Source organism: Aureobasidium pullulans, assembly GCF_000721785.1.
Source record: "Aureobasidium pullulans EXF-150 unplaced genomic scaffold scaffold_4, whole genome shotgun sequence".
Lineage (NCBI taxonomy): Eukaryota > Fungi > Ascomycota > Dothideomycetes > Dothideales > Saccotheciaceae > Aureobasidium > Aureobasidium pullulans.
The window spans coordinates 99,331-124,148 of record NW_021941024.1 but is presented as its reverse complement, the minus strand read 5'-3'; the positions used below and the strand labels follow the sequence as shown (position 1 = coordinate 124,148).

General features: G+C 47.4%; 8 protein-coding genes across 8 annotated transcripts; 5 read left to right on the top strand and 3 right to left on the bottom strand.

The window, feature by feature from the left end:
• Positions 1–4,574: 4,574 nt before the first annotated feature.
• M438DRAFT_332648 (uncharacterized protein) lies at positions 4,575–5,267 on the bottom strand (the record flags this gene model as incomplete). The annotated part of the gene is made up of 1 exon (XM_029903533.1): positions 4,575–5,267. The coding sequence occupies one exon, from the start codon at positions 5,265–5,267 to the stop codon at positions 4,575–4,577; it is 693 nt and encodes a 230-aa protein (XP_029763000.1).
• Positions 5,268–10,087: 4,820 nt separating this feature from the next.
• On the top strand, positions 10,088–12,566 carry M438DRAFT_352903 (uncharacterized protein; the record flags this gene model as incomplete). Its single annotated transcript, XM_029906824.1, has 4 exons — positions 10,088–11,228; positions 11,325–11,627; positions 11,691–11,723; positions 12,073–12,566. 4 exons carry the CDS (start codon positions 10,088–10,090, stop codon positions 12,564–12,566), a joined length of 1,971 nt encoding a protein of 656 aa, XP_029762999.1.
• Positions 12,567–14,215: 1,649 nt separating this feature from the next.
• On the top strand, positions 14,216–14,506 carry M438DRAFT_254727 (Cupredoxin; the record flags this gene model as incomplete). The annotated part of the gene is made up of 1 exon (XM_029899695.1): positions 14,216–14,506. A coding segment is annotated over one exon (291 nt), but the record flags the coding sequence as incomplete, so codon positions are not given.
• A 617-nt stretch (positions 14,507–15,123) lies between these two features.
• Positions 15,124–17,218, bottom strand: M438DRAFT_268832 (uncharacterized protein; the record flags this gene model as incomplete). Its single annotated transcript, XM_029900288.1, has 4 exons — positions 15,124–16,278; positions 16,325–16,734; positions 16,784–17,118; positions 17,169–17,218. 4 exons carry the CDS (start codon positions 17,216–17,218, stop codon positions 15,124–15,126), a joined length of 1,950 nt encoding a protein of 649 aa, XP_029762997.1.
• Positions 17,219–17,589: 371 nt separating this feature from the next.
• M438DRAFT_313482 (ClpP/crotonase) lies at positions 17,590–19,363 on the top strand (the record flags this gene model as incomplete). Its single annotated transcript, XM_029902560.1, has 2 exons — positions 17,590–18,048; positions 18,098–19,363. The coding sequence occupies 2 exons, from the start codon at positions 17,590–17,592 to the stop codon at positions 19,361–19,363; spliced, it is 1,725 nt and encodes a 574-aa protein (XP_029762996.1).
• A 678-nt stretch (positions 19,364–20,041) lies between these two features.
• M438DRAFT_332642 (uncharacterized protein) lies at positions 20,042–20,344 on the top strand (the record flags this gene model as incomplete). The annotated part of the gene is made up of 1 exon (XM_029903532.1): positions 20,042–20,344. One exon carries the CDS (start codon positions 20,042–20,044, stop codon positions 20,342–20,344), a length of 303 nt encoding a protein of 100 aa, XP_029762995.1.
• Positions 20,345–20,954: 610 nt separating this feature from the next.
• Positions 20,955–21,521, top strand: M438DRAFT_250254 (uncharacterized protein; the record flags this gene model as incomplete). Its single annotated transcript, XM_029899637.1, has 1 exon — positions 20,955–21,521. A coding segment is annotated over one exon (567 nt), but the record flags the coding sequence as incomplete, so codon positions are not given.
• Positions 21,522–22,677: 1,156 nt separating this feature from the next.
• Positions 22,678–24,576, bottom strand: M438DRAFT_313481 (uncharacterized protein; the record flags this gene model as incomplete). The annotated part of the gene is made up of 5 exons (XM_029902559.1): positions 22,678–23,586; positions 23,641–23,780; positions 23,833–24,112; positions 24,170–24,398; positions 24,453–24,576. The coding sequence occupies 5 exons, from the start codon at positions 24,574–24,576 to the stop codon at positions 22,734–22,736; spliced, it is 1,626 nt and encodes a 541-aa protein (XP_029762993.1). The 3' UTR covers positions 22,678–22,733.
• Positions 24,577–24,818: the final 242 nt, after the last annotated feature.

Below are 24,818 nucleotides of genomic sequence, written 5' to 3'. Positions count from 1 at the left end.
ATTTGTAAAATGTTGGGACATCTTATACGAGACTGTTTCGCCAATAGCTTCGAGTCAAGAAAAAAAGCCAAGGTCTGGGTTAGCAGATCTAGTGTAGTCTATGGATGGATTGAAGTGGATTTTTGTCTTAACTCCACCTACTCCAAAGGCTCGGAGTGGCAGTAGATTAGAGCAAGGGTCTACATGGATTTATCCATGGATATCTACGCTCTATAGAGTGTTATAGCTTAATGCGGAAGGTGGTGCCGGAGGGAGAAGGTAGTGAATAGGGAGTGGAAATCTCAGTATTTGCATATATTAATCAAAGTTAAGGATCTTAATGTCACTGTCGCTGCTAGCTCTCTATATAACCTCGCTAATAGCGTCGCCGTCCTCCTTCTTTAACATATTAAGCGTTATTATGTTCGATCTAAGCTAGCTCTTAAGACATTAGGTATAGGTTACGGTATTAGCACCTAAACGACTCCGATAAGGACGGTTTATAAGGCTAGCACTACTAAACGTCCTCTCTAGTTTATCTAACATCGTAGGTGCGGTAAAGACATCGATAGCTAGCTTTAAGAGGCGTAGGTAGTTGCGTTAGGAGGAATCGGTAGTCTAGTAGTCTAAAGGTCGCTCGATGCGAGCATCTTATAGTTATTAATACTACCTCTAGTATTTATCTTCTTAGGGCGTAGAGTAAGGGGTCTCGAGGTTAAATAGAGAGGAAGGACGCGTAGTAGGAGCTATAGGTAGTAGTACTTATTTAGTTATTAGTAGGTAAGAATATTCGGTCTAAAGTTGCTATACTCTAGATCTCGTAGTAATAACCTAATAGGACCGCCACTTCTAGATCTCTTCGATAAACTCCTAAGTATAGCTAGGGTAAAGGACGATAGCTGCTATATAGATTGCTAATAAGTCGGTAAGCTTATAATATTTATCTAACTTTGCCTACGCTAGGTTAAGATGCGAGCAGATAATAGAGTTATAGTTAATAACTTCCTCGCGCTCTAGTACCTCTACCTATAAAGCTTCTAGAGTTAGCAAAGCGGCCTAAGATGCGCGTATTTGTCTACTTTGTTTTAATGTAATAACCTGTTAAGGATAGTATAATCTAGCCTTATACTAGTCCTAATTAGGTAATAGGCTTGGCATACGCGCTATTACCTATTCGGCTATCTACAGTCTGAATTTGGACTAAAACAGCTTAGAAACTACTAAGCTATAGCCGAAGTTAGAAAGTCACTCATTTTGGAAGTGGCCGGACAGGGTCACCTCGGCCAGACAGGGTTACCCCGGCCACAGACAGGGTCGCCTAGGACAGGGTCACCCCGGCCAACCAAAAGTGGCCGGCCGGCCGTCCTTACTCTAGAAGGGACAGGGTCACCTTTAGCCTTCTAGTAGTAATAGCTAAATTATAGCTATTGGGCAGGGTCGCCTTAGTGCCTTAGAGGCCTACTATCGCCTAGTAGGCCGGCCAAGGACAGGGTTACACCTAGACCTTAGGATTTCCTATGTTCAGCAAGGCTTCCTATCTTTCTAGAGGTTTCTACTAGCTTCTATGATTACTAATGCTACATTAGTAATCTATGGAGTTAAGCGGACATATAAGGACTTAATCTATTAAGTCCGGGCTGCTTACTAATGCTTACGCGTCCTTAGAAGCAGATAGAAACTAGTGGATTTCTTTAGAAGTTTTTGATTTCTAAGCACTCTTTAGCATAAATAGGGCTCACCTCTCACTCCTTAGGTAGTCTAAGCAAGCAAGCAATCTACTCTCATTGTCTACAATAAGATACTAAAGTCACTTCCGCCCCTACTCCTTTTAGGGAAAGGCTAGAGTACTAGACAATACTCTTTGTTCTCTAGCCCCTTACCTTTTAAGATAACCGGCGTAGTTAGTAGAGTAATGTTATTAAGGGTAACTATATTAGTTAGGGGCGCTATCCGGTAATCTTCCCGAAGCTACTTAAAATAGCGGAGGAGACCTTCTATTATAGGAAGCACCTACTATATAGAGCCATAAGAGGAGCTATTAGCATAGCCTTATAGATAGAGAGTCGCCTCTTTAAGAGGTGAAAGGATCTAGATAAGCTTAGTAATATAGGACTAGTCCTCGGCATCTATATAATGGTCTAGAATTACTAGTCTTTTAGCGAGGTAAGCGTTAGTTAGTAGTAACTTCCCTTAATAAGTAACCTTAGCCTTATAAGTCTCCTAAACACCTATCTCCTTATCGAGGATCTTATTAATAGTAGGACGTTACTCTATAGCAACTTTATAAGCATTAACTCGTAAGTTCTACCGGGTCTTATTATAGGCTAGTAATTTAATCGACTTTAGTCTATACTTAATATACGCATAAGACTATGTCTTAAGATACGGTACCTCCCTTAAGCGTAGTAGTAGTAGAGCTAAATAAAATAGCATTAGCGATAATGTTAAGGATATAACTAGCGTAGCGGAGGCGCCGCTCTCTAGTAGTAAAGTAATAGCGCTCTATAAGGATGTCGACTACTATATTGTTAGGGGACGCATTATCTCCTATAATGTATCTAAGGCGTTATTCGTCGATCCTAAAGGTAGTTAGTCTCTTAACTATTAACGCTACTATATTAGTACCGGTATGCGAGCTAGTCATACGAGGTAGGGTAAGAAGGAAGGTCTAGTATCTAGCATTAGTGTAGAAGTAGACATTAATGCTAAGGAAGGCCTTTATTATATAAGTAGTCTAGCTATCGAAGGAGAGGTAAATCCTAGATAGAGAACTATCGACTCGATAGCGTACGAGCTAGAGACTATTATAATATCCCTAAGCAATCTACCTCTATATAGTTTAGTACGAGGGTAAATAGTTCTAAGCTTTAATCGCTAGTTATAAGTAGTAAAATAAGTCCCTAAGATAGGAAGATTCTATAGCTCTAAATGCGTAGCTATTGTAAACAATCTATACCGTAATAAGAGCCTTAAAATGCTTAGGGTCGAAGCGAATAAAGTAACGCTTAATAGCGTCGGTATATAGGTCTAATTCCCCTATTATTTTAATCCTTCTCTTTTTGTTAATAGCACTATTAGGGCTACGCTCGTATATGTTCTTAAGGTAATCCGTAGCACCGGATATGCCTTCCGAGACTCTCTATGTCTTTAGCTTCCCTATAGGATAGCGATTAAGGTAACTATAATAGAGGAAGTAGATCGAGCTATCCTTCTTATTAAGCACTCGCTATCCGTAAGTCTAGATCTAAGAGCGAGAGGTACTACGACCGTTAGGGTAAGGTCTTAAGTAGTAAGGAATAAGGCGAGCCTATAGAACACGCTAGTAATAGTTAGGAATTTAGATAGGTATATTAAGAGCTTCGGCGATAACTAAGGGTAATGTTTCGTACGTTAGGGACGTTAGAGTAGATAGTTTAGAGGTGTCTTCGATAAATAAAGGCGACTAAGAAGGACTAGTAGTAGGAGGGGACGAGGAATTAGTAAAAAAAGAGTTTATAGTGCTCTAAGAGGCTATCTCGACGCGAGTATCTTATATTGTTTTAGCGTATGTTAGGTACGCGTACTCTAGAGTATTTGTAGACCGATTTTAATGGTTAATACGTAAAAATGATGCGACATAGCTAGAAGAACTATTAGAAAAGCAAGTATAGAGATGCCGGCGTAGTAGGGTAGGGGGTAGTTAGTTAGAGGGAGATAGAAGAGAAGGAAGCGTTATTATAATAAGACTCCGAGAGGGGAGCCGGGCGGCCGGCTACTTCCGGCCGATCTAATCTATCTAATCTTACTACATTAGGCTATCGGTCCGAGATTTAACTAATTAGAACCGCTTAAACTCCGAACTCTATAGAGTTCTATAGACTCGACTACCTACTATACTACTCTACTCTAACCTATAGAGCTAGCCTTACGATCCACTCTACGGAGTGGATCGTAGATTTCCGGAGTAGCGCTCTAAACCTCTTCTATCTATGGACTATACTAAGCAGATCTTTCGCATTTCGAAGACACTTATAGGATTCGCTCGCCTTTTTTTGCCCTCCTATAGATATTAAGGAAATCCACGTTTCTTGGTAGGGATCTAGCTAAGGGGCGGACGGCTTCGTAGGATCTTAAGGGGGCGCAGTTTTCCTATAGGGCGTTTTCGTGTGCAAGAAGGCCCGACAGGCGATATCGTAGACATTAGGAGGTATCTTACTTAGTTGTCTCTTTACAAAAGTCGCCGACCACTCGAATTACACATTAATTGTTGCTTTTGTTTAAGAATGTTTAGAGAACTAGAACGAGCGGTTTCTTATATGTTTAATGCTAAGATCTTGCTTTACGCATTAAATGACAAACATAGACTAAGATGCAATGGTTCTCGCAAATGAGAGAATCCTAGCTGTACAGAAGCAAAGAAACAGTCACTATAGGCTAGTTTTTTTTTGGGTATCATTGGTCAATCAAAAGACACATCGAGATGCCTACGATAGGGAGCGAGTTTAGAGCAAATAAAATCGATTACAATGTTGATATGTGTTAGACAGTTGAACTCCCTACCCGAAAACACGCGATCTAGGAACAAAACACCTTTTCTCACCAGACCAAACATTAATCTACTGCTCATTATCGCCCTCGTCGCTGCCATCGTCAGCACCGTCGGAGGAGCCGTCATCGCCGTCGCCAGAGTCATCTGAGCCGTCAGAGCCGTCAGAGCCATCGGAGCCGTCATCGCTTCCGCTCGTTCCAGTGGCCTTTGCGCCGGCAGCGACAGTGATAGTCTTTGTTGCAGTGACTGATAAAGTTGCAATTTCAGTTGTGGTTGCAGTAGTGGTTTCGGTCAAAGTGGTAGAGACTGTAAGGGTGGATGCCTTTGCGCTGACTGTAATCGTCTTTGCGGAGGGAGTGGCAGTGATGGTTTTTGCCGAGGGAGTTGCAGTGACAGTGATGGTCTTTGCGCCTGCAGCACTGTTTCCTGCAGCAGTGACGGTGATGGTCTTGCCGGCTGCGGTACCTGCTGCCGTGACGGTGATGGTCTTTCCAGCAGCGGCAGCGTTTCCGGCAGCGGTGACAGTGATGGGCTTGTTGACGGTAATGGAGATGGTCTTGGTGCCAGCAGCGCCTGCAGGGGCAGGGACGGTGATGGTCTTGCCGGGAGCGGTGATAGTCACAGGCTTGGCCGGCGTGAGCTTGGTGATATACACGGGCTTACAGGCAGGGGCAGCTGCGCGAGCATCGAGAATGGGAGAGGCGAAGGCCGGGGTGATGGCGCAGAGAGCGAGGGCGGATGCAACGATTGAGGCCTTCATGTTTGCGATTGGAAGTGCAAGGAGCTCGGTTCGAATAGAAGAAGAAGAGGATCTGAAGAGACTGTGAGTTGGGCTGAAGCGAGTGTGATGATTGTGAGTGATGAGAACAGGACGACGACTGGGAACAGACTGAGCTCTTTATACCATTGATACCACTGTATTCGACTCAACACAGGACCATCTTGACAGAGTCTTCACCATGTCTCATTTCCGAGCAGAAGATTCAATACCGCTTGTAGAATCTCATGTCTCGACCTGTAAGACGTTCATCCACGGAGGAGCCGAGACTGCAATAATGGCGGACGTTGTCAGTCAGCGTGAGCTGAAGTGATCCCCCTTGGCCATTCTCTGCCATGATGGGAGAATGGTTCTACACACAAACCATTCAACAGGTCGTCAATGGTATCAGATTTGGACGTGGCGTAAAGAATCAGAAACAGGAAACTGTAGCCCAAGGTATATCTGTGTAGGATTCGGTCAAGCCGAAATTCTCGACTCACGTGCCGTTGAACGAGTCCCGGCATGTCTCTCATGGGAGTGTATCCTCCAGAGTGCAGTCGCCGTTTTTCGAAGCGACCACCAGCAATCATGCTGTCAATTTGTGCCGGAATGTGGAGGAAACAGCGTGCTATTCTTGCAGTCCAGGAGATCCATTTCATTCGCACAGGAGTCCAGAAGTCATCGGTGTCAGCCTGTATCCGTTTGATATGCAGCTGAGAGTTTAGAGTTGCACAGTGCCCGATGCCTCTAACGACTTGTAGATTCAGAACACTCCTGAACTTAAGCGAGTCGTGACTGGTAGATATTGAACGTCTTCTGCCGTGCGCTCAGGCTCTGGAGCCGGTCGTTCACGGCAAGTGGTTAGGCCACAGGTCAGGAGTCTTAGGGGTCGAGAGGTCGTTGCCGAATGGAAACGGAGAAGAAAGCTAAAAACAGCCGAGCCGTGAGCGTTCTGCGTGCTTGGCGAACTGGCTCGAATATCTGATCACGCTCCAGATCTTTGACTTGGCGGTGTTCAACTTCTGTCCTGCTCTTGACATGCCCTTTCTTCGCACAAAACAAGACGAAGGCGGCGAGTGCATGTCACCATGCAAAAGACCGAAAGGCTCAATTCAATCTGAGCTGCTACACGTTACGCTCACGATGGCCACGATCTATGATGAAGCGCTGGTTGAACGCGTGCAAGACCTGCTCACGTCCAAGTCCACCTGCAGCACTATCAATTCTGTTCTCACCAGGCGTGTTGAGCATATCGGCATTGCCATCAGATAGGCCCTGCTAAGTGCTGTTCAATTGTTCAATCTATCGGGTCTTGAGAAGGGTTCACGGCCAGTTCAACGGCAGAGCTGAATCTCTACCCCAAAATCCCATCGAGACAGATTGCAGTCGCCCCACGTTGTAACGTCTTCATGAACGCTCAACTCTAAACTCACTGTATCTACAGTCCTCAGCTGAGAACCAGTTTCGTCTACCGTTCAGGATGCTTCCTCCTATGTGTTTTCTGTTTATTCCACTAGAATCTGGTGAAGTAACCGAAACAGCGAAGAGATTGCCCCTGATGCAGTTGGGCCTTTGCTCTGTTGTTGGGTATCCACACACTGAGAATAATACACTGACATATAAGTGCACAAGATACGCGCTCGAGCTTCGAGAAAATCATCAGCGACTACTCGGAATAGCCTTGTCTATCGACCATCTGGAACAAGACCATCAGAGTAGGAGCTAGACAGATCGCTAATCTGGTCTACTAGATCGATCTACCAGTTCGCTAACTAGACCAGTTCCGACTTTGGGATCCACTAGATCAGATCGGTATACTGGATCTGCTAGATCGATCTGTTTTGGTGGCGGCTAGCGGCCTTGGCGCTCCACCGGCCAATTAGAGGGCTTGAATTCCAACGTTAAATATTCTCCATATCTTCCCGCTCCTAACTATAACAACAACATTGTCACCACTTAATAAAATGACTACCTAACCCTCTTAAACACTAGCCGAGACCTCTTAGGACTCTTAATTACTCTCATTAATTGACCTTCGCTTCCCCTTCGAAACCGCGAGCTAGTTCTCTACCCTATTAACCTCTACCGTCGCCTCCTCGCATATTAACGTCCCTACCGAGTTCTAACGTCCTAATGACTTCTAAAGCACTGCTACGCGCGTAGATAGCTTACGTACAGTTAGAAACATCGACTACTATAAGGACGTCGACTTTAGTCGCCTCTATTAGCGCGAAAGAGATAGGAGTAAGATACAACTTAAGGGGTATATTAATGGAAAGGGAGCTAGTATAAGCTAGATTTTTCTCTACGGTTGGCGCGTACAAGTTAAGGGTGCTCTACCTAAGCAATACTACTAGATCTGCACCTCCTACTACAAGAAACGAGTTACTCGATATGCCTTTAGTGTAGGTAAAGGCACGGCACCCCCTATTAAGCATCTTAGCACCTATAGTATTACTGTTTATAGCGAGAACGCCCCTAAGAGAAGTCGACTATCTAGCAGCTTTGCTACGTCCTCTACTAAGAGCTCGAACTATAGATAGGACATTAAGCGCTATAGCACCGTCTTCTATCTAGCTAAGTAGAAGGCTCGCATCGTTTCCCTAATCTATTATAATAACCATGCGTTTTAGCTCTTCGAATCTTAGTATCTATAGGACCTTCTACTTTCTCTTAACCCTGCTATTAGCTAGAGAGGTTGCCTTCTAAGCTATACTACTATTAGCGACTAGATTACCTAAGCTTATAATAGTCACATTAGCATTATAACTAAAAAGCTTAGGTTAGTAGAGAGTAAGATCTATCTATCCTTCGATCTATAGACTTCTCGTAACATCCGCGCTCTACTCGGTATTAACTGTCACTTCGCAGATAAGTTTAGTAACCTTAAGACCTTCCTTCTATCCTTGCTAGAGTAGCTCGGCGCTTACTCCGGCATTAACATTACTAACAACATTACCGACATTATCGAGCACTTTAACCTTCGGGAAAAACTTAGATATTTTATGACGGATAATGCGACCAATAACGATACCTATATACAAGCCCTTAGCCTTAAATATGGCTTTAATCCTCTTTACTGAAGGCTCCGTTACTCTAGCTATAAGATTAACCTTATTGCGCGCGCAATGCTCTAGGGTGTTAACGAGGAAGCCTTTAAAAACGAACTAGCCTCGGTCACCATTAAGAATTATGATCTACTCATTTAGCGCAAGAAGGGACCACTTAGTAAGATAAGAAACACGATTATTTAGATCCGCTTATCGCCTTAGCGTAACGAAGCATTTAAAAAGCTTTAGAAGGACTATCCGTTAATAGATTAGATTAGCGAACTCTATACTCCTAACGACACTCGATGGAACTCTATGTTTAAGGCTATTATAGTCTTTATTCGACTAAGGCTAGCAGTCGAAGACTTTTATAATAAGGCGCACTCTAACTAGTAAGCGTATTAGAGTAAGATCACTAATAATGGCAGCAAAGCTCCTCCTCTAAAGCACCGTAAAAAGCTAGCTCATTTAGACGACTATCTTACTTAGGACGATTAGGCGATTCTTACGATATATAACTATCTACTCGAGCCTCTTTACTACGCTACTTAGCGCCTTAAAGGCCGAGGAGGAGGAGCTAGTTATAGCGCTATCTAGTAGGTAATTCCTACTATAGAGAAGATGCTTACGCACCTCGAGGTAGCGAAGACTAAGTACTCTATTATACGGCCGGCACAAGATTATTCTATGTTTAACTTATAGGCTAGCACCGTCTTCGAAGACTCCTAAGACCTTAACCGGCTAGCACCTCTTACTCGATTTAATCTGCGCCGCAATTAGTCATTATAACTAATGCTACCTCCTCCTACGCTAATACTAGTCCCTTAACCCTTATCTCCTCTATCTGCTCCTCCTCCGAGTAAGCCTATTAAGAACACGATAGAATATCGTATGCTCTACGTCGGTGTTAACCTCGTATAGAAAAAGCTAGATAAATATTACATAAAGACAGACCAATCGCCGGTCTATGTCGCTACTATCGTGCTTTACCCTAGACTTAAGTAGAAGTAGCTTAAGAAGGCATAGAAACACCGGCAGGGTTAGCTTACTAGGGCGCGTACTAGTGTTAGGAATCTTTAGCTTAAATACGCTAATATTAAGGTGACCGATAAGGACCTTAAGTCTACAAGAGTTAAAGATAATGCGCGCTAGATGGACGAGGACCTCTTAAGTAATTTCTCTAATCTAGAGGACGACATAAGTAACGATGAATACAGTCGTTAGTGCGATAAGGGTCGCTAACCTAATGAGTTTAGACCCCTTAAGTTCTGGTCTTCGAAGCGCTAAAAGTAGTGCTACCCTCGTCTCGCACGTATAGCCCGAGACCTCTTTACTATCCCTACAATGTCTAATAAGCTAGAGCGTGTCTTCTTAAGCGCAGGTCTAATAGTTACTCCATTAAGAGGACGACTATTAGCACGATCGATAGGAGAGGCTTAGTGTGTTAAGAGCTAGATTAAAACCGGCATTATTACTAGTCTCGAAGGGACCTTTAAAAACGTTGCTAGTCTACCCGTTGATATTGAAGAACATTGAGAATTCTTACACCTTCCTCCTCGCCACGAGCCTCTATACAGCTGACCAGATCGATCTGGTCTAGTCTGGCGAACTGGCAGTTCGCCAAGCGATCTGGTCCAGTTGGAACTGCCAGACCAGTTCTGACCTTGGAACTGGTCTGGTCTATCCAGTTGCTACTCTGAAGACCATCACTCATTCTGGTCTTGAATCCGTCCCTTCTTTCTTCAATCCATTACTTATTGTCTTACAATCATGAGATACCTCGGCATTGCCCTTGCAAGCGTTGCTGGTGGAGTGTCGGCCTTCCCTGCCTCCTCAGGCACCTTCTTCAACGGGTTCAACCCACAAGCTGCTGCTGCTGTGATCAATGGTACCACGTACTTGAACAGCACCACGACGAGAGTCCCCACCACCGCCCTGGTTCCTGCAACCTCTATCGTTCCTACTACGATACATACCACTGTTTACCAAGGCGCAGATCACGTCGTCTCGACTGTGTACAAGACTGTCACTCTGTCTGCCTCTTCGACACCGATCACTGGAGCCCAGGGCAATTTCGATTGGTCAGAAACTGCGGATGCTCCAGTTCCTACAGTTACTCTCTCTCCTGCCGTTCATTGGGATGTAGTCGTTGGACCACAAAACTTGATTCCTGCGAACCAGCCAGCACCCTTGTATTACAACGATGGAGGTCCTCGTGCCGATCCAAGTGTTGCACACTCTTTTGGTACTCTCGACATCAACTACAAGATCCCTGCTGTCAATCTTGATCACACGGACTGCGCTACCTCAGTTTCATATGACAGCGGTGTCCTCTCAGTCAAGTTTGCTGACGCGGCGTGCTTCGCTCAAGCACAAGGTTCTTGGTCTTCGAACCAGCAGCTCATCTTCATCACCTATTCCAACATCTGCCAGAACTTTGCAAATGGCGAGTTCTGTTACTATGTCTCTTCCTCACTTGTGTTCTCAGTCGAAGGACTGACAGTGACCGTATCCGGTGCGATAGTCGAAGTGGCAGACTGGATGAACGGAGCTCAGTTCCAATGGGGCGTCTACAAGCCGGAGCCTCAAGTTTCGATCAACGGAGACAACCCAACTTCCACTCTCTCTGGAGGCTCTACCACATCAGCGACTCCCAGCTCAACTAACGCGGCTTGCAACGCAGTCGATGCCAAGTATGGTCTGCCGATCGGCCCTCTCGACGTCAATATCGATCGCTACCTAGATGACTGCCTGGGCTATTACGACGATCTAGACAGTACTCCATTTGACAGTTATGTCGACAAGATTTATGGCACTAAAGATCTGGACTCGAAATATGTCGCTAGTGAAATCTCGGAAGATGAGACTGATTTCGCCTACGACTACACCTACGAGGAAGGCAACAACGATAGTCTGCGCTGACGCGACCTGGCTAGATTTCATCACCTGAGCCGCCGTGGCTTCACCAGGTCATTTAACAAGCAATGGTCTTTCCAACTTCCAAAAGAGCAGAAGAACATGGTCGAATCACCATGGGGCGATGCTAGATTACTCAAAGAGTTCAAACCCAGCCAGCCAAAGAAGATCAAGAAACCTGGAAAGGCCGAGTTCGATGCTAGCATGAAGATCTGCGTTGGATGTGGAGCTTCTGGAAGTGTCACCATCCAAGGCTCGGGCACTATCAGTCCTCTCTTCTCTCTCACTGAAGGCTACGTTACTGTCGACGCAAACATGATGCTCGCCTTGCAACTCGGTGTAGTCGCTGAAGTTCAATACAGCTACAAGTATGACGAGCTGCTCTTCTCGTTCGGTATTCCCATGTTGTTGTGATTAAAAGTGCCCCACATCACAACCGCTGCTTCCTTAAAAGTAGGTCAAGTGCAACTTCCTCTAACCATTACTACAGGTAAGAACGACTCTCCTTCAGGCAGCACCCACTCCCACTCAAATTTCTTTTCCAATCCAATTCCCTCCCTTCTTCTCTCGTCGCAGGATTGTCGTTTTTTAAGACCTCTAGCAACAAGCATCTTCTCTTCCTTAAGCCTTCTCGTCCTCGTGAAGACCTGCCGCTTTCGTCCTTAACATCCACAACAAGTACAGCGCCGCGGGTCGCTTCATGACGCAGAACTTTCGATAGCGCAGAGGGCCGCTGAAGTCCGGAAACCCCTTTGTCCTTCTTCTCTCCTCTCTTTCACCAGTATACACATGTATCCATCATCTGTCTTGACTCACCCCGTTCTTATACAATGTTACAGTGTCTGCTCGTACTGTTGGCTCTGTCGCTTGGGCTCGCAAAATCTCCCTCTCCGCTGGAAGACATGTGTCCTACGTCAAGGACAAGAACTCTGGACACCTCCGTCCAGCCACCAATGACTTCGATGAAGTCCCAGCTCGCCGTCGCCTCGCGCGACCTCCCACTCCCGACGCCGAAGACACTCCCGAAGATGAGGTCGCTGCCGACATTAACGCCCTTAATGATGAGGATGCTGAAGATGACATGGCTCCTGTCGTTCGATCTTCGCTAGCAATATTGAGCCAAACCGATGAAGAGGAAGAGGACGACGATGATGGCACTGTTATGGCCGATGATGAGGTCGTGGAGCGTAGGGCACACGTCTCGGAGGCTAATGTCAAGTATATTGCAGAATACAAGCAGATGGGTGTCGGCGCTCGCGCCAAACATAGAGCTCCTACTTCGAGAATATCTTGTAGTTTGGAAGGACTCCTCCCACAAGAGATCATGGGTTGAGGGAGACTTCTTGAAGGGTTCAAAAGTGGAGAAGGAGTCTTGGCGTAAGAGGGGTATGAAAGTGTAGACTTAGCATTGTTTGTGTGTTGTATGTTGCTGTTGCTTGTTTGAAGATTGTATGAAGAAAATTGTACAAAGCATCTCTCGCTATACGCTCTTGTCGTATTCTGTTCCTGCTTGCCCTCTGCTATGCTCACTTACACCGCATTGGCCACCTTATCCATCGCTCATGGACAAGTTCTCCGACACGAAACTTGGTCTGGACTGGGCGCTTTCCGTGTGACAAGTACAGGTCAATCGTCCACTGCCGTACAAACATGTCTGTTCCTTCAAGGGGTTCCTTCACATCTCTTATCTATATGCCAATCAAGTAATCTTCTTGCTGTTCACCTGTGATTTGATTAGTGACCTTCGCGCTCCTTCCGGCACATGCAGGACATCTTTGCGTGTCCTCTCGGGGCTCGTTTTACGCATCCACGCTATTCCAACATTTTCTCCTTCCTCAGGCTCGTCGACTCCGAGTCCAGCAAAACTGGAAGACTGGGATTCTGGCCTGCTTCGTTACCTTCTTCTTTCGGTAGCTTCAGAACAGTCTGATCGTAGCCTACCCGCTCTCCATATGCCCATTACCTTCTTATTGTTCGTTGGCCGTACTATACAACCTCTCTCTCCCACTCTCAGTTTTGTGAGATTGGCCTTCAGCGCATTCGGAGAGAAATAGAACAGCTCCAACCCCCCTCTCGCTTACCTCGCCCACTGTCTTAAGTCGTAATTGCATTCTAGTTGACCCCTGCGGATTACCGGTTCCGTGTTACTGCATGCATATACAAGAACGGTGTCAATGTCCTCATAGTAGGTGGTAGGTATCTACCAGGCAGTATCTCCAATGTGTGGGTGTCTGTTGTTCATTTGTCGTCTCATCGGTCAAGGTACTACGTCGCCCGAACGCGCGATTGTGACTATCAGGCAGCGTCTCCATTGTTGTCATTGCGAATTTCGACTTTGTCGCCGAAGACATCCGCGTCCGAGACGCTATGGCTGGTTCCGCTGATGGCCGCTGAGCGGGCGAAGGATAACTAGCTTACTGTACAGTGCTGGACGGGATGAGAATGAGAGTACTTTACCAGCGTCAGCCTCGACCACGTCCAAAAAGTCCAGCTGAACCCTCCTCCGTGGCTTCCCCGCTCTGTCAGCCTGGATCATGGACCCGTTCTTAAATTTTTGGTCAACGCTTGACGCAGCTAAGAAACGCCATGTTCCCCCCAAACCATAAAGCTTAATATATCTCCGTTCCAATCATGGAGACACATGACCTGCAAGGTACCTTGAATGTCATCGTATTCAATTATTTCCAGAGACCCCACTAGACTCGCTATATGGTTATCGGCGTTTGCGGAATGTGTCACCTGATTGGTGCTTGTTGTTGCCGTTCCAACGTATGACCTGTATGTGGTGTAGGGTACGGGGGACGAACGGATTTTGCGTTTCCAGCTTCCGAGCATTCTACATAAAGTCTAGGTCCTCCCTACCTGACTTGTCTTGATACTGCCATTAGACTCTCCATCTATTTCTCTTCCTCCAAGCTGAACATGAAATCGTACACTCTTCCAATCGCTTTGTCCTTGTTTGGCATTGTCAATGCTGCATCACATTCCATCGACGTCGGCGAAGATGGCCTAGTCTTCTCCCCAAATTCCACCACCGCTGCTGTCGGTGACACTGTCACATTTCACTTCTACCCTCGCGCTCACGGTGTAGCTCGTAGTAGCTACTCCAGTCCTTGCGCGGCCATGGACAATGGTTTCAATTCTGGTTTCGTCAAAGTGGCCAGTGGAGAGTCCAATACGACTTTCACCATCACCGTCAACAATACCGATCCGATTTGGTATTATTGTCCTCAAGGTGATCATTGCCAGGCTGGTATGGTTGGTGTGATTAATCCATCGTAAGTTTCTTCCTTTCAGCCGCATCAGAGTTGGGCATTTCACTGACTGTTGGTTGCGAAAGGTCGTCGAATGATCAGACGATCGGTGCCTTCATTGTTGCTGCGTCGACTGCTGGGACCAGTACAGTTCCTGAGCAGGTTTATGGTGGTGTTCTCGGTGCTGAAGCTTCAGCTGGCGGTGCTGCTGTTGGAGGATCATCTGCTTCTGCTTCAAGCGCTGCTGCATCGTCCTCCATGATGTCGTCGTCAATGATGTCGTCTTCTATGATGTCGTCGTCAATGATGTCGTCCTCGATGGCTTCTTCAATGGCCTCCAGCAGCAGGGCATCCTCAACCGCACGCTCTTCCTCTTCTGCAGCTTCAGCCGCCACCGGATCTACGTCGCGTAGTCAAGGTTCAGCTACATCCGGTGCTGCAAGTGCGACTAGCAGTATCGCTGCGTCTACAGGAGCTGCTTCCTCCATTGAGTCTGCAGGGTTTATGCAATTTGGACTTGGTCTGTTGTTTGGTGGATGGATGTTTGTGTGAAAGGATTGAGACCGCTGTGGATACCATGTTTGTTTGTGGCGCTTCGGGGCACGTTTCCGAAAAATACTATGTTTTGACTTTCTCTCAGAGCTTCGCATCCTTCTGTGGTACCACTATCGCAGCCAGCATTCCTTCCGCAACATCTTCACCATCTTCCAATTCTGTGATCCACACCACGTTTCCACTTCTCGGCGATCGGACCTCGAGCTCCATTTTCATTTGCTGCACGACACAGATAACATCGTCTTGCTGTACAACATCGCCTTCGTCAACAAGTACCTCTACCAGTTTTCCAGGGAAAGGTATGATGACGTGAGATGAGTCTGACGGATCTCCTCGTCGTTGCTGTGAAGTGGTTGCTGCTGCACTTGCAGTTGTTGAAGAGAGCGTGATACGGTATGGTTTGGACTCTTGCGATGGTGTGGTGAACAGTAGCTCTGCGCTCAGATGTCCGGGGAAATCGTTGCGGAAGACGCGAGTCAGTTCGACATGATATGGTACATCATTACTTTGCGGATCTGACGGCGAAGAGATAGAGGCAGTCCAAGCGTCACCCTTTCGGAGAATCGTACTGCCAGTTGAGTTGACAAGAGCTGATGTCAGATCCGGTGCAGGAGTCTGGTGAGATGTAGGAAATTGCCGGCTGGCATGAAGAAGCTCTTCATGTCTGTTCTCCAACCATTGAGTGTCACAATTACCGTCTAGGAAGTCCTGATGCGTCACGATGGCTTTAAGCATGTTGATGTTCGTCTGCACGCCAGATATGAAAGTGTCTTCCAATGCACGCTTTGCCTTTCGAACTGTTTCGCGCCAGGAAGAGCCCGTGATGACCAGCTTCGCGATGAGACTGTCGAAGTCTGTTGACACAATCGCATCATGGTCATTGACAAGATGAGTATCGACACGAACGCCATTGCCGGTTGGAAACCTGGATCTTGATATCTTGCCGATGGACAACGCCCAATTCTGTTCCACGTTCTCGGCGGTGACTCGTAGTTGTATGCTGTGGAGTGGTGGTGGTGTTTCAGGATCTCGGGCTAACGACGAGCTTGTCAAACCACAATCGTCAAGTGTGGCACCTTGGGAGAGCATAAGTTGAGATCTGACTAGGTCTGACATACTTATGCTCTCGGTGATTGTATGCTCAACCTGGAGACGAGGATTGATCTCGAGGAAGTAAAACTCATGCGAGATCGGATTTACCAAGAACTCAAAGGTACCCAGTGAGAAGTACCGGATCTAGTCAATCATCAGTCAGATCCTCCTCAGATAGATGTCAACTTACGTGGCTGGCCATCTCTAGCGCGGCGTTAATGACTTGTGCAACAAGTCTCCGATCATCGATCAAGCTTGGAGCAAACTCAACGATCTTTTGGTATCTTCTTTGGATACTGCAATCACGTTCCCAGAGGTGTGTGACGTTACCTGTTCCATCGCCGATGATCTGGACTTCGATGTGTCGGAATCCGTCAATCGCCGCTTTTTCTGCGAATACCTGCCTCGACGGACTCTCCTCAAGGGCGCGTTTGAACAACGATTCGAGCTGGTCAAGTCTACGGACCAGCCGGATTCCTCGGCCACCACCTCCATCGACCGCCTTGATCATCAAAGGGAAACCAGTTTTTGCTGCGAAACCACGAATGTCCTCCACATCATCTGTAGGTCGATCGAGCGCTGGAGTTGTCGGGACTTGGCCTGTACATCTGATCAGTAGAGTCAAACTTTCTCAAAATCAGTCACTTACATTTCTCAGCAAGAAGTTTTGCTTTTAGCTTGTCTCCAGTATTGCTAAGGATCTCCCAACCTGGACCAACAACAATAGCATTCGCTTCCTCCCACATCCTTTTGGGGAACTCTTCTGATTCAGAGAGAAAGCCATATCCAGGGTGAGCGGAGTCGATGTTGTTGTCTCTTACAATACGTAGAAGTTCGTCGATTTTCATGAAAGATGAAGCACTATCCAATTTGATGGCGTGAGCTGCGCCTAAAGTGTGAGAGTCGTCTCCGGCGATGTAAATGGCGAAGGTTTCTATGTCTAGCTCTCGAGCGCAGGAGATGATCCTTGTCGCTATCTCTCCTCTGTTTCTCATCAGATGAGGAAGGACCTCGCAGAGTCACAGAGTACAGACCTGTTTGCGACAAGAAGTCGTTCGATCTGTCTCGTCGGAGGCCTTGACATGGTGGAGGGAGCGTCTGCGGCCGCTCGGTGGCTGGGAATTTTGAGAGATTGTAAGGACAAGCAGCTAGATGATACCGAATCACGTTTCGCACGCACAAGGTTACTGGTGCTGGGATATCATCGAAGGTAGCGGAATCACAAGAATGGCAGGAGGCTTGATGGTCTCGTACCTCGGCATTTGCGGAGGATGACGACACGCCCCTCCCCATCTCTCACGGCAAACCGAGGCCATTCCCGAACTTACTACGACTCGTACCATAACAGTGTCGTTATACAAATTTAGCAATTGTGGAACGATTAAGATGACTGTTGCCGCTGACACTTGATTGATTGATCGAGATCTAGACAGAGCAATCCTGACTCACCCCAAAATGTCGAACAAGACCGCGAAGGAACGTCTTGACCAGGTCAATTCGCATCTTGCGACAGGAACACCAAAGAACCAGTCAAGAAAGCGAGGCAGCAGAAGCGCAAGTGCTCTACCGTCAGACTACTCGGATGTTCTTGGTCAGATTGCAACACTCCAGGGAATCGCAGCGACACCTGATACCAGTAATCGAGGTTATGTGCGACAAAAGAAAGCCGGTAAGCTCTGGGTACAGGAGAGAATACAACAACTCCTCGATCCTGGGAGCTTTCGGTCTGTGGGGAGTGTATCTGGTACTGTCAAGTGGAAGCAAATTGGCGATACAAACGAAGAACCAATCGGTTTCGTACCATCCAACAATGTTCAGGGATTCGGAAGATTACGAGGTCGCAAGATCATCCTAACAGCAGACGACTTCTCGATTAGAGCCGGCCACGCTGATGGTGCTTCGACCGAGAAGACAGTAAGATATTTTTCACCCCTTTAGGAGTCCATACGCTGACCATATTCAGGTCTATATGGAAAAGCTCGCCATCGCTTTGAAGCTGCCGATTGTGAAATTGGTCGACGGTTCTTCAGGCGGTGGATCTGTCACAACAATTCGCTCATGGGAGTACTCTTACATACCGCCACTGCCCTCTTTCCAACATGTTGTCGAACAGCTCAATCTCGGCATTCCAAACCTCGGCGCAGTTGTCGGTCCAGCCATTGGGCTGGGCGCTGCTCGTGTTGTGGCATGTCATTTCTCCGTCATGGCCGGCGACATTGGCTCTTTGTTCAACGCCGGACCGGATGTCGTCAAGAATGCAAGTTTCGAAGAGGATCTTTCACCTGCAGATCTAGGTGGCCCAGCAGTACACTGTACGAACGGCACCATCGACAATCTCGCAGCCGACGAAGCTGGATGTTTCGAGCAGTTGCGCACAGTTCTGAGCTATCTCCCAAACTGCGGGACCATGCTACCTCCAGTCATTCAATCATCGGATCCCACGGACCGCAAGTCTGAGGTGCTTCGATCAATCATTCCCCGTGCAAAGAATCGCATGTACAACGCTCGCAAGATCATCACCGAAGTTGTCGATCAAGGCTCTTTCTTCGAGATTGGTCCACTCTGGGGCAGAACAGCGATTGTTGGTCTGGCTCGACTCGGAGGCAAGCCCGTTGGCATTGTATCGCTGAATTGCGAGGTCAATGCCGGTGCACTCGATGCTCTGGGCTCCCAGAAGATCGCACGGATGCTCAAGTTCTTGGACATCTTCAACATTCCCCTTGTCCAATTTGTGGACATACCCGGATATGCTATCGGAACAGTTGCTGAGCGTAATGCGACAATGCGACATGGCATCTCACTAGCCACAGCTTATTACAGCACGACCATGCCCGTCTTCAGTGTCATCACAAGACGCGTCTATGGCGTAGCAGGTGGTTTAATGCTTGACTGTCGAGACCCCCGCATGCGAGTTGCATGGCCTTCTGGTCAGTGGGGATCACTACCACTTGAAGGCGGCATTGAAGTCGGTCATTCTTTCGAACTTCGGGAGATCGAGCGTCAACATGGCAAGCAAAAGCGAGATGAAAGATACGCAGAGCTTGAGAACGAGTACAAACGATTGATGAATCCCATCCGCACCGCCAATCACTTTGGCGTAGAGGAGATCATTGATCCGGCTCACACGAGAGAACTGTGCTGTGAGTGGGTTGGTCATGTATATGAGACGCTCTTGCCGCAACGAATCTTGGAGAGGATCTCTGGCAAACTCCAGCCAAGGTTCACATGAGAATCTTGTGGATGGAACTACATTTCAATTATCTCCGTATAACCATTTATTATAAGAAAGAGACAGGTGTTGGTGCGTCGACTGGCAGCTTCGACCAGCGGCCGTGATACACTCGACCCCCTTTCATGACTGCAAAGAGATGTTTAACAGGCGAGTCCAATATAGTGATGTCTTCCAGTGGGTTTAACTCAAGTATAAGAAGATCGGCGACGAAGCCAGGCTTGATCTGACCCAATCTGTCTTCAACCCGTAGCATACGTGTAGGATTGACCGTTGCCGTACGCAGCAAGTCCACCGGAGAAAGGACTTCCGAGCGTATGCTGAACTCTCGTGTCTGGGCACAGCGGACCCAACAGATCAGTGCCGAAGCAGACAGTCACGCCAGCCTCTGAAGCAATCTTCAGCGATCGGATACCGGCTTCCAGAACTACGCCGTTCTTCTTTGCACTTTCAGGTAGTAGATAGCAGGCCAGCCGTCCATCTCGGCGTAAGTGACCAGTGGGCGTGTAAGAACTGCTCCTTTCTCTGCCACAAGCTTTGCGGTAGGCTCATCGAGGAAGTTACTGTGTTCGGTACCTTTGCAGCCATTCTTGATTGCATGTCTGGAGCAACCTTTCGGATATCAAGACGAGAGTCGCCCTCTGGAATGAGCGTACAGATCTTGGCCTCGACTCTAAGATGGCTGCTCTCCATACCATCACTCCAAATCAGAAGGAAGAAGCCCTACCTCCCGATACTTCTTCTGAGTTCGCAACTAGCAGAAGCAAGGACGTCGAAAATACTAATGAGTGGCTTACAACCAAAGACGGCGTACCTCGCTGCTTCCACCACGGCTTTAACGCCGGGATTTTCTACCACTTTCCTAGTCAGCAGCAGGGTGGTGGATGTGGTCGTGGAGGTCAGTCCAATGGCTATGGTGTTGCTGGTATCTACCGCGGTGGATGGAATGGTGGAAACAACAGAGGCTACCACCCCTACTGATGCTTGAGTTTCGAATCGCCACGACAGTTTCATAGCATGGACTCACTGGAGAGAATGGGAAGTGGTTCATGAATGTGCTTCTTGGTCAGATGCTGGATTAGCGCGGAACATCAGACTTATCAGTGGAGGAAGAATATCTCACCTCAGTCTACCAATGCCAGATCCTCTTCCCATCATTGGTGAATAACCAATAACGTGGCATTTTAGCAAGTTAGTCTCCAGCTGCTAACAAAGACACAAAGCAGCAGAAAAGACGCAGCGTTTGTCTTTGTTGCTTTCTTTGGGCAGCTTCAGTCTTTCTTTGTTATCAACACAATTTCATTGTTCAGATGAGTCCCTGATATCAAGCTCGCTACTTCTGCAGTCTCTTCTGAATTGTTTATAATGTTCCCAGTAGACTTCTCTATTCTAAAATTGCACACCTCACCAAACTTGCGTCCAGAACACCCCAACACGATCAACAATCAACAACATGTGTTTTGGAGAAAGAACTCGTTATATCTGCACCGAGTGCGGTGAGAAGTCTTGGGAGACCCGATGGTACAACTTTGGTGCTGGCGCCACTAACTGTGCTAATGGCTGGCCTCATGGCTCATGCTCCGATCCTTGGATGGTCTATCACAATGAAACTACCATCTGTGCTAATTGTTTAGGTCCGTTTGTCGACGCCGAAACTTCCCCTGAGCTCTCTACCGCGCCTGACACATGGCACCCAGACGACACCGACAGGACAGGTCCCCAGATTCCCAATTATGACCAGTCCGAATTCGACACTATGAGATTCGAAGGTCGCTTGACACTACCTGGAATTGTTGCAGGGGCGCTTCATTGGTCTCTTGATACTTCAGGAGGTAATGTTTCACGCATGAGTCACGTCCCTGAGCATTTGCTGACAGAGCAGATCAACGAAATTACGGCAGCCAGAAATGCCGCTTCTACTCCAACTCTCGATTCGCGACCCTCTTCGCCTCACACACCTGAGCCTATACTCCAAGGTCCCCTTCCGGATACGGCACTACCCAGTACACCTCTTCCCTCCTACAGTCAAGCCATCTCTCACCCTCCTCCACCCAGCTTTCTGACGCCCGAGATGATTCAAATCAACATCAACTACCGCTTGCTGAAACGTCTGTCCGACTGGACTCACCACTTAAGATGGCAACTCGTGCCTTTGGAAACCATAGCTATCGACATATTAACACGTATCGCTTCCACGCCCGGCGCCCGAGACATTTTCTCCGCTGCGAACATCATCAGGCAATCAATCACTGGCACCATCGACACGGCAAGCTATCACTACGACTTGATTATGCAAGGCCAAACTACCTACGACGACGCCTGTGCTCTCATCGCCTCCATCACCAGAAACCCACACCTCAGTGTTCGTAATCTCGTGCGTCGATTCCGCGAATGGCTTATTGCTATGGAAGCAGAAATAGGCGTCCTCGTCCACACCAATCGAAGCGGTCGTCCCGGCAGACGCACGCTCAATCAAGCCTTTCAACGTGAAGAGATGCGCGATCAAATCAAGCAAGGCTTGTTGGATGCAGAACTCGCTGATGTCGCTAAAGCCAATCCAGGTGATTTGCTCATGATTAACATGCACAGAGCTCGTGATCAAGCTGAACGAGATGTTTACAACGTCGACGATGAGACTGATCATGAATACGCAAATGGATTTGTGCCTGTTGATATCGGTACTGGATTGCCGATTGACCTTCCAGACTTCTTGCCCGATGGAGATGCTGAGGATGCTCAAGAATATGATGAGGCTGGGATCGAAGAAGCTGTTGCATTGATGGAAATTGAAGACAATGGTGATGAACTCTACTCTGTTGACTAACTTATTTGTCGTAGAGCCTTCTGTCACATAAACCGTACTATAATTCACTCCTCATCTCTTATACAGTTGACCTGATCTTGATGATCAGCCAATTCTCAAATCTAGATACATGTCTGATCAATACCGCCATGACAGATGGGTCTTACGCTCGTTGCATTGACCTTACACAATAGAACAACGTTCATTCTTAACCGACTACCCATTTTACCGTGCAATTTTTCGTGATTTCTGTGATTTAGTATAATCTCTTCAAGGTCTTTTACTCTGTGTTGAGATTGGGATTCCGGCGTGTTTCTTTTTTCTCTCCAAGCGATACGTGCCCTTTATCATCCGTGAATAGTCATCAACCCAAATGCTTTCCTCTGTACCTCTCAAGCAAAAGCCTATCTGAACATGCAACTTCAGTATCTTGAAGGCCTAGACAAGCAATCAAGGTCGAGAAAACTGACAGTATTGTTGCATGCATAAAACAATTCATAATTAATGGTAACAATGTACTTCTCCCTCCACTCTAATACATAAAATACTGTTCGCGAGCCTCTCGCCTCACACGACCCAAAACCAAATCTTCTCGGCAACATTTCTAGGCTCCCTGATTTCATATTCCGCCTCCTCCGCATCAGCAATGTCCTTTCCACTCCACACATCCACCTCCTCGATCGCGATCCACCACTTCCAATTCCGACTCCACACCTTGTGCCCAAACCAAAGCACCAAGAAAATAGGAATGGTGATGTAACAAACCAAGAAGTCTGAAATATCCCACCTGCTGGGCACAAAGACGTAAAAGCCATTTGTCAGTGTCACCAAAACCATGATGATTAGTGAAAACCAAGCGGAGTATGGTTGAAGAGGTGTGCGGAAGGGGAGGGAGGAGAGAGCGTTGTGGAAGATCATTGCGCGGCGGAAGCGGAGGTAGGTTATCAGCACGACGATCCAGGCGATGAAACCGGAGATTGTGGTGATGTTTGTGAACCAGTTGAACACGTTGGCACCGCTGTTGCTGACGTTGAGGAAAGCGAGACAGCCGATGGCAAAGGTGAATAGTACGGCGACCCAAGGTACGCCCTTCTTGTTACACTTGAGAAATATTTTCGGCGCTTGTTCGGTAAGTGCGAGGGAGTAAAGCATTCTTGATCCAGAGAACAGCCAGGCGTTTCCGGAAGACCATGCGGATGTCAGGATGGCGGCATTGATGACGTGATTAAGACCTTTGATGCCTGCGTTTTGGATGGCAATGACGAAGGGAGAGGCACCGGCGCCATGGGCGCCGTCATTGATGGCGGAAAGGAGGGATGGGTCGTTGTAGGATACTGTTACGCCGATGACGAGGGTACCGAGAACGTAGAAGGCGAACAAACGGTAGATAAATCTGTTGGCGGCTTTGGGAATGTTGCGTCTGGGGTGGTGTGTCAGTTGCTAGTAAGTAGATATGCTGAGTCGGAGAATTTACCTGGGAGCTTCGGCTTCTCCAGCTGCGGTGACCACCAGTTCAGGACTCATGATGAAGGCGAATCCAGATTTGATGAAGGCGTACCAGAAAGCAAGGAACTTGCCACTGTTGCCCTTGGCAATAAAGGGGTTAAAGGCGCCCTGATGATTGTGTAAGTATAAGCGTTTTTCCCGACAGTCATTCAACTCTTACAGGCTCATTCCAGTATCTGAAGCCCAGGCGATCATGATTCGGACCTCCACCGAAGAAGAGCACAACTCCAAGCACAATGAGGCCCAGGATGGCCAGAATTTTGATGGAAGCAAACCAGAACTCTGCTTCACCGAAGAAGGAGACAGCAATGATGTTTAGGGCGAGAATCACGAGAAGGACAATGGCGATCCAGACAGCAACGGGTACAGCCTCGGTCCAGTATTGGATGATGATGGCAGCGGCGGTGACTTCTGCGGCGAGCAACATGGCGAATGTGTACCTGAACGAGAAGGTGTAAGTAGCAAGATTCTGTGCAGGAATGAGATGTGGTACGTACCAGTAGTTCCAGCCCATGGCGAAAGCGAGACTGGGATCCACGAAGCGGTTGACAAAGTATGGCACGGACAGACCCTCCAGAGGCAGGTAGGTCGTCATTTCGGCCAGGACATTCATGACACCGTAGACGACAAATGACATGACGATGTAGCCCATGAGCAACGGCGCAGGGCCGACAGCACTCAAAGTGGCACCAGAGCCGACAAACAGTCCAGTACCAATGGCACCACCTGTGTCATTGTCAGTTATGATAGAAGTGAAGAATGAGAGAAATGGTTACGAACCAAGAGCAAGGAATTGAACCTGTCTGCTGGAAAGACCGCGCTTGGTGTGATTGCGTGCGCCTGCATTCTCAACATCGCCAACATCCTTGGTAGTGGAAATGGTAGCCTCAGGAAAGTTCTTCATCTCATCGTTCTTCTCCATGCTGCCAAAAGACTGAGAAAGCAAGAAGCGCGAACAAGGAACTTCTGGGCAGCAGGATTTTGTCAGAAAAAATAGGTGAGAAAGCTTTGATACGAGGATATCGAGAAAGGAAAGTGAGGAACGAGCTCTTACATATCTCACTCTCAGGACTTCACCTTCCTCACAGTTATAGATACGTTATCACAGTCTATAACCCCGCAACACGTCCTCCGCATTCAACAGAA